Below are 9,430 nucleotides of genomic sequence, written 5' to 3'. Positions count from 1 at the left end.
TAGGTAGGAAACACAATTTAACTTTAAAATCTGCACTAAAGGAAAGGTAGTTTAGCTGCAAAGACAAACACCCAATTATAAGAAAATGCTTGATGTACAATTATCATGGTAGATTTAATTTGAATCTATAGTATGTATGCATTTATATCATCACCAAAGTACGTTTCCTACCTAATTCAAAGCACAGGTTAAAGTCAAACTATTATTTCATAGGCAGGTGAAAGCCTGATATTTCCCACTTCTTCAACGCTCAACTTTGGAATTTGAATGTGTCTTTCTTATGTGATTACATATATACATCTAATCTAAATGACCTAAACTAGAACAATATACCCATGTGTGCATTACACACACCTATATATATATCTGTGAACCAGAATCATCATTTCAAGAGATTTTAAGGGGCAAAAATAACACCAAAAGTATCTTAAAATGTAAAAGGATTAATTCATTTCTGTAATAGATAAGATCAACGAAGAATAGCAGAAAGTTCAGTTGCCCTAAGCATATTCCTTCAGATACCAACATAAAAACACATATATATATATATTTAAGTTGTGTCAGGATGGCAATCATTCAGCAGAAAGGATATTACAAATCCAGCTTGTGAAATAAGTTTTTAAAATGGGATGACTGTTTCATACAGATAACGCAGTCAACAGTGATGAAGTGGAAAATAAGAGTACAGGCTCTCAAATTATTTTCTGCTTTTCAGGAAGCTTTTCTTTGAAGAAAAGTCTGTTGGAAATTATTTCCTAATTTTGAATCAAGACAATTAAGGTAATAAATGATTCCCCATAAATATTGTGTTAGAACTTTCTTTTATGATAATGCATCTAGCTTGAAATTTCTAGAATGATTTTTTTCCAAATGTTTCAGCATTTTGTTATCTATTGAAAAATAACAATAAAGTTAACAGTATTAGTAAATAAAATTTTTAAGCCAATCATTTATGACATAGATGCATCTAATGAAATCCTGACATTGACATTTTTCTAAAACTCAACTCTTTTCTCTGAAAGTCAGATGTATAATGGTTGTAATTAAAGATGAGGTGATGGTGAGATTTTTAAGGGAAAAAATCTTTCAGCGAATATTGAGTACTAGAGGCCTCATTTATTTCCTTTTCTGTTTAGCTTTTTGTACTGGATAACTTACAGTTGATGCTTAGACAAAATTGAGAGGAAAGAAACAGTTCAGTATACTTCTTTTTCTCAAAACTTTGAAAACATGCAGTTTCATGGGTGCCAGGAGCTGATTTCAAATTTGTCACCTGATGCCAAGCCATTGCTATGGTGTAACAACTTATTGAAAAAAATGTAATGGTCAGTCCAAAATCAACTGTATACCATTCACAACAATGACAATGTAAAATTGATTTTCTGGTTAGTATTTTTAACAAGACAATTTAAAACACAGAGTGGGTTTTCTGTGATTTACCTTTGCACTCAGGTTGTCTTCCTGTCCAACTTCCATTTGCCATACATGTCCTTTCTTCTGAGCCATGGAGGATGTATCCAATATCACAGCTGAAATGTACCGTGCTTTTAATTTTAAAGTTGTTTTCTTCTCTAGACCCATGACCTGGGATACCTGGATCACCACAAGAACCAGCTGTATCACCTAGAATTTAGAGTGCAAAGATTAGAATAAATATGAAATATTATTATTAGCATTTAAAATATATGTTTCTATGTATTTATAAATAAATTTATATTTCTAATTTTAGAAAAAAACATACATCTCAGTGGGTGTGAGTCCCTGTAATTACAAAATTATTTGATTCTCAAATCATTTGGTTTTACTTATTTATGAAGTACAGAACAGAAATTATAATTATCTCAAGATTCCCCTTAGACCACGCTAAACTTTTGGTAATAGAATCATCAAACAAGAATAGGCAAACAAAAAGAAAGCCACAAAACCTTGGTCATTTTTCATTTAAAATAAGGAATTCTGAGGAAAACCAAGGTCCTGATCATAAAGATAATTTTCTTGTTTGCTTATAACAAGTGTTCATAAAATACTTCCTAGTTTTATGATATCATTAGAGTGTAACAGTTTTACCATTGAATGGAAACTCTAGTCAACAATTTTATGTACATCTGACATGAAGCATTTCCCTAATTTATAGAAATGTTGAAAGTTCACTTTCAACTTTTTAGCTATCACTGCCTGATAACTAAAATCTCCCTCAGCTAGAAATGTTTAAGCAAATTCTAAGATAGAGGGTTAATGTTTTCTACTCTGTTGTATATCAATGTTAAAATAATCAACATGGTCATAATAATAATAACAATATCTAAGATTATACATCTAAATCTTAATTTATGGTGAGAACTTATAGGAAGCTCTAGGTAACACTGTATTTGCACAGCAGGTCAGTTTAAATTTTTTAATATGTACTTAGGATCTGCTGTTTTATCTTTTTAAAGGTCTTTAAGCTAGTTTTGTATGTAATAAGAGATGAAGGTATATTGTATTACTGAGTTTCAACACAAAAGAGTTGAATTCTAGAATTCCTGGAGCTGCACTGTTCAGGTTTTCACCCATAAATATTCAGCTTACGGTTTTCTGTGACAACTTGCAAATAAACTGAACAGTCTTCTATATAAAAAATAATTCAAATATCATAATATTTTTGAGAGTACATCTGCATTATTTTGTACTTAGTTACACTAATGTAAATAAAGAAGAAATATTTTAAAAATCGGCTAGAATGCTTTAATTGAGCTACTGAAGAACGTCATATTATAGCTTCACATTACAGACAATTATATTAAAAGATTTGTACAAGTTATGTAAAGAATACTTTCTGCAGAATAGCCATACTTTTCTGGTATTTATCTAAGCTTAAACAACAGTAATAAGAGAAGTTCTTACATAGAAGTAGTAAACAAAGTTGTCTGCTCCAAGTACCCAGAAGACCAAAAGTGGCAAACTCAGGATCTAGGGGTTCTATGGGAAGTTAGGACCCTGGAGTTGTAGATGCGGAGAAAAACAGAGCTTCCCTTGCCTTGGTTGTCACTGTATGTATGTAAACTATACTGTTGGAGTGACTGGTTGAATACATCTCTTTACTAACAAAAGCATGTACAGAACTGAATAGTGAAAGGAAGAAGAGCAGAACTAGCTTACTTTGCTTTTAGAATTACGGTGTTTGAGAAAATACTTGTTTTAGTCTGATATGTCCAAGAAGCTGACCATACGTTTGTCACTTATTAAGGTAGTTCATGTGCCAGCCTGCAGTTTTGTAGGTCATGCTTACTACTTTTTATTTCCACAAGTTCATTGAAGAACAATATAACTAAGCACCTCACAAGAGCTGATCTGCACAACTCCTGCAGGCTTGTGGGAAAAGAGAATGCAGCTATGGAGCCTCAGTCTGAAGGCACATCTGGAGAGTCACAGAAAAGGGCAGAACTTTGGAAATGCAAAAGAGAACAAACCTGGCAGCTCATACTACCTATCCAACACTTTGCTGAAGCAGCTGACAGAGTAGGCTAGTTGTGAACCACTCTCACTAATTTAGGAGCCGATTTTATCATTATGTAAGTTAACCAAGCTTAAACTGACACTTTTCATTTGAGAATAATCAAACAAACTAATGTAGTCATGCCTATTACATTGTGAACTTTTATAGCATGTATGTGCAAAAAGTACATGGTCCTATGTATTTTAATGTTTTCAGAAATAACACATTAACTCAAGTAAGTGTAAGAGCTAGCTGACTATCTGGTTCAAAATCACAGACTCAAAAGTTTAGGCTCTTCTCTGTTTACCCATTTCATTATGTGACTCTGATCAGTAAAGCCAGCCTTTACAGCCCTGTTTAAAAAGAAATTGTAAACAGTTCCAAATTATACTAAGTAAAAGAATTTTATAAGTTTTCAAAATAGTTCATGCCCAAGCTACTTAGGTCACTTAACACCTTCTAGTTTGATAATAGTGTGCTACATGTTTTTATAATAATTTAAAAATGTCCTAGATCAAGATTTTTTTTTGTTGTTATTTTGGGAATCCATATCTTGCATTTTCTAGTATTATTTATTCAAAGTATGAAGAATTTGGGACAGGGCCTATTAATTATTCTATACTTGTAACGTCTCTACAATAACAGCTCAGTTTTTGGCAAGTTACTTGGCATTATGCCTAAAATAATTTTATGAAAAAATGAAAATAGGCTTTTTGCTATGCCAAGTATAAATTACATATTCCTCTTGTAAATGAAATCATGTGTTCTTTCCTAATGCCTAATTATTACCGTGAATTATTACTCTTTTAATCTTAGGGAGGTTAACCACCAGCTCTTTTGATTGAAGGTTGCAGAAATATTTTTTCTGAATGATTAATCACATCAGGAAGTGACAGTGATATAATCAATGATATCATAACAGAACATATTTTTATTACCTCATGCAGAGATTCAACTAAGCGATTTTCACAGTCAGTTATAAGCCATCCTTCATCCACATATGTAACAAATTCTCAGCTGACATTTAATCTTAATGAAAAGGAGGGTATTTAGACCACTTAAGTAAGTACACAACCATTGCTGCACTTATGAGGAATTCTAAGTTGTTGCAAATTTCTGACTCCAGCTGATACGAATGTGATGACTGAAAACTCTTTCTGAATGCCAATAGCTATTGAGGGACATGACAATTCCTTCTAGCTCTAGGATGTGAAACATAAAGTGCCATGTGACCAAAAGGAAACTGTCTTAGGGATGATGTGACAAAAGTTGGTTACCTTATGTTTGCTGACCTAACATTTTCTGTTTGAATTCTCCTCCATATACGAAAAGGACAAGCATGCTGTATGTTTTCTCAGTCAAACATTCTATATTACTTATTATTAATATCATCAACAAAAAAATACAAAGTTTAAGGCTTTAATATGCATTATAAATTAAGAAATCAAGTTATCAAGGCTAATAATGAAAGCTAATGATTTCACATATTTTTAGATACAAAATATGGAAATTCTGTATGGAAAACTGCAAATTATTTTAAAATGAGAAAGCATTTCAGGTACATACTTTGAAAACAAAGTCTCAAAGTTGTCCTAAGCTAGAATTATAGTTTGGTACAGTACAGCTAAAGAAAATAACAGCTTGTATTCTGTCACAATTTGATTTGCTATGATTAACATTTGAATCTATGTCAAAAAAATATTTCTTCATGTATTGAGAAAAATTCATTAGATCTGATTAGAGTTTCCTATCTGTGGGTACAAAAGTAATCATTAGGGAAAAAAAAGGATTTTCACGTACCTCACTTACGAACGCTTATCCCAAGATATTTGAACACTAATTTAATAGCAAGATGATTATAGAATAGTTTTATTTTCAGTAAGGTTTCATTGATATTTTCATGTATATTTTCGGGCTTACCATTTGTATTCCTTGATATTTTTGTCTATTTCTTTAATTTTTTTTTTAATTCACAAATTAGATTTTTTTTTTTTTTTGCTTATGAAGACTATGGAAAACTACAATAAGTAGCCTTAGATTTTATCTAAAGAGGATATTTTTTCCCAAAACAAATATGTATGCATACTAGCTGTAAAAACATTTTTGATTAACCTGGTTTGAATTTGCAATTCACATAAATATATCATTATCTATTAAGTAATATTATTTTACATTACACTTTCATTTCTGGTGCATAGCTGTAAACAGTGGAAGGTTCAAATACAGAAAAATTCTTCCAATCCTTTGGAATTTAGTGCAAGATTTTAACCAAGCAGCATTTGTTACTAATTTTTAACCATTTCTGGCTGTAAAAATATGCATATTCTGAAACTGTAGTTAACATAATCAGTTTATACCTGAATACACTAAAGAGATGAAGGCAGGAGGGAAAAAAAAAAGGACTGGAATATATGAGAACCCACCTGGAGTACTGTATCCACTTCTGGGGTCACCAGTACAAGAAGGACATGGACCTGTTAGAGCAGGTCCAGAGGAAGGTCACAAAAATGATCAGAGGGCTGGAGCACCTCTCCTTTGCAAAAAGGCTGAGAGTGTTAGGGCTGTTCAGCCTGGAGAAAGGTCTCTCTCGTGGGAGACCTTATTGCAGCCTTTCAATATATAAAATATATAAGAAAGATGGAGAGAGACTTTTTACCAAGGCCTGTAGTGACAGGGGGCAATGGTTTTAAGCTGAAAGAGGGTAGGTTTACATTGGACATAAGGAAGACATTTTTTATGATGAGGGTGGTGAAACACTGGAACAAGTGGCCCAGGGAAACTGTAGATGCCCCATCCATGGAAGTGTTCATGGTCAGGTTGAACAGGGCTTTGAGCAACCTGAAGATGTCCCTGCTCATTGCAAGGGGGTTGGACTAGATGATCTTTGGAGGTCCCTTCCAACCCAAACCATTCTATGATTCTATGATTCTATGATTCTATGATGCTACGATTCTAGTGGAAGATGTCCCTGCCCATGGCTGGGGGGTTGGACTAGATGATTTTTAAAGGTCCCTTCTGACCCAAACTATTCTACGTTTCTACAATTTACTAAGGCTGTAAAGAACCTTGGATTTTTAGTGTGAAACTGGTATAGCAGTACTGTCAGATTTGCATATCAGTTATTTTTCACCTCTTGTTTTGGCATAGCTGTAACTCAAGAAAAAATGTGTCACTTGTTTTCTTCCTATTTTCTGCCTTTGAAGATATCTAAGTACTCTGAATTACATAGGTCTAAGTAAGATCCAAAACCCCATTGATTTCTTTAAACTATATAATAGAAACTCATGGATGACAAGAAAGAACCTACCCCCAATATTTATTGAGAAATAAAACTGATAACGTGATTAACCTCCATCACAATCTGTGCTTACGTACTCTAAGATAAGAAATGGGATTTAGCCAAATCCCAAAGTAGAATCATAGAATCATAGAATCATAGAATCATAGAATCGTTGGTCAAGCAGGACCTGCCTTCCATAAACCCGTGCTGGCTGGGCCTGATGCCCTGGTTGTCCCGCACCTGCCTTGTGAGTAGCCTCATGCTGAAGTAGTGTGTGACTTGGATTTCTCTTTTTCACTTGATCACTACTGTTAAAGTGAATCAAACTGAAGTTGTGAAACAGAACATTCCTAGCCATTCAGTTGTTCAGAAAACACATCTCGACTTCGTTGAGGGCTAATCTGTTACAAGGATTATATGGTGTTCCCTCAAAAACCGAGCATCCCATCTTGAAATTATGTGGATCCCACTTGGCCTTATTATAAAGATGGGTGTATTATGCAATGAAGATATATCTGAGATGTCATCAAGTCAGTAGATATTTTGCAAGTTTAAAAAAAACAACATCATCTTGAAGAGATAATGATGCAAGGTTTCGCTGTGGAAATTAATACTCTTTCCAGAAGTCACATAGAAAATATTTTCAAAACAAAGCAGTTCCTTTAACATTCTATTGAATGTACAATTTGCTATTTGTATTAAATGTCACTGAGAAAGCCTACTTCTCCCAAATTATTTTCTTGCTAATAGTTTTTACTTATTTTGGTTTTACTTTTTTTACATCTACTGAGATAGCACTTCAGTTTTATACATGATTTTCCAGATTTTAAAATGGCCTTCTGATAGAATCAAAATAAATTCAAAACAACTTCAGGGCACACTCATTAATTCAAAAATATTACCTGAGCAATGAGGAAGAGATCCACTCCAGTGTCCATTTAACTGACATGTACGAGATGACTGCCCTAACAGTGATCGTCTACCTGTGCAGGTATAATGAACAGTAGACCCAAACGTATATTTATCTCCAGACAGGACCGCATTAGGAGGAACGCCAGGATGGCCACAGTCAATCACTACAATGCATAATTATTGGAGATAAAAAAAGGTTATTATCACTGATCAAACAGTTTGTAGTTATCATTTTCATAACTCCATACATAAACTTTGTGAAGAGGCTGACCTTTTCAGGGTTTGGGGGAGGGGGGCACATTATGTCATTAGAAATGCAAAATATATTACAGACCAAAAGCTGTGAAACAAATGTTTGGAGAGGTCAAAAAAGTATTTTAGATATAGATATTGATGTCCAAAGACATTCATTCACTAAGTTGATCTTTAAGGCATGAACGCATGCACACACACAAACACACACTCATGCATGTGCTCTTCAGAGAAAAAATACAGGAAGACAGTATCTGCCAGTGTCACTGCTGAGGCAGAGAATATGCAGACCTTCATCCCTCATCCACTGGTCCCAAATCATTGGTCATGAAGTCTATCAGGTTTATAAACAAGATCATTTTTGCTAAATTTTGCTATGAACCTTAATATACTAATTTCATATTCATGGTTTTGGTTACTCAAAATATTGTATTGCATAAATAAAATATTTGTTTACATATTTTTAACATATTCCTAGGCATCATCCATTGATGTAAATTGCACAGAGGTCGGAGGCAATTTCTATAGGAACCCAATCTTAGAAATAGTCATGTATAAACTCCCTATCAGTTGTTTATTGAGTACATTTTGATCAATAATTGCTCGTTATTTCCATACTGTGATTAATTTTTAGTACTCTTAATCTTGACATTTTTGTGATTTCCACTTACAGATTGCACATAAGGGTATCCAACTTATACACATCTAATTTTGCTAACTGGCCCAAATGTCATGAAGTATGTAAACTCAGGAAAGAAAATGGGAAAATTTAGCATGGTATCTTTTGTCCTTTAGTTGCCTTTTATACAGAAAATTATGATAAGTGGCTCTTGCTATAAATGGTCAAAAGCAGTGATTCTTTTCTAGGAATAAAAAAAAGGCTAAATGATAGAAACCTGATCTAAAATCAACACCACTGAAATAACGTCAGCAGCCTCCTATCTACTGGAAAGTTGTATAAAGTAACAGTCAAACTACCTTGGCTAGATCAACAGGAAGCTAGCTACTCCATAAGACTAAAGTAAAATGACAAAAGTTCTTATGCATCATTATGGAGAACATTATCTACATGGACAATGTATGTAATGGAAACAAGGTTCTGCATTGAAAAGAAATAGCTAGTCTGTCTTTTAAGATTAAAAGCACGTATCGAAAGTGCACAAAAGAAACCTCACACGTGGAATTAATATAGACAAAACTTTTAAGAATTCAGAGCAAGGAGTTAATTTAAAATCAAGCTAAATATGTCAGGTTCAGGAAATGCACAGTTAAAATTCATAAACCAAATTCACTCTGTTCACAGAATGAATCTAGCATTGCATGTTTGACTTCTTTTTGTCTTATACCTGTCCATGGCATGTGGCATATATTGGCCAAAGATATTTGTATTTATGCATCATGAAAACCACAAATTATAGCTGCAAATACCAGCAAATACCAAATACTGTACTAGAACAGCCCCCTAAAACATAACAATGTAGTTTTTATCAATACTTCATCATCTTCAATAC

At 33.5% G+C, this 9,430-nt stretch overlaps 1 protein-coding gene across 2 annotated transcripts in view; it reads right to left on the bottom strand.

Moving 5' to 3' along the window:
* The window catches only part of CSMD3 (CUB and Sushi multiple domains 3), an 803,119-nt gene that overhangs the window by 51,577 nt on the left and 742,112 nt on the right, over positions 1–9,430 (bottom strand). For both annotated transcript variants that reach the window (XM_009321682.1, XM_009321683.1), the window contains 2 exons: positions 7,658–7,831; positions 1,441–1,623 (listed from right to left, as the gene is read on the bottom strand). In XM_009321682.1, coding sequence (XP_009319957.1) covers positions 1,441–1,623; positions 7,658–7,831 — 357 coding nt within the window. The remainder of the gene's footprint in view (positions 1–1,440; positions 1,624–7,657; positions 7,832–9,430) is intronic.

This window comes from Pygoscelis adeliae, unplaced genomic scaffold (assembly GCF_000699105.1).
Source record: "Pygoscelis adeliae isolate BGI_AS28 unplaced genomic scaffold, ASM69910v1 Scaffold111, whole genome shotgun sequence".
Lineage (NCBI taxonomy): Eukaryota > Metazoa > Chordata > Aves > Sphenisciformes > Spheniscidae > Pygoscelis > Pygoscelis adeliae.
Note: the sequence above shows the minus strand (reverse complement) of the source record. Positions and strands in the feature narration are given on the sequence as shown.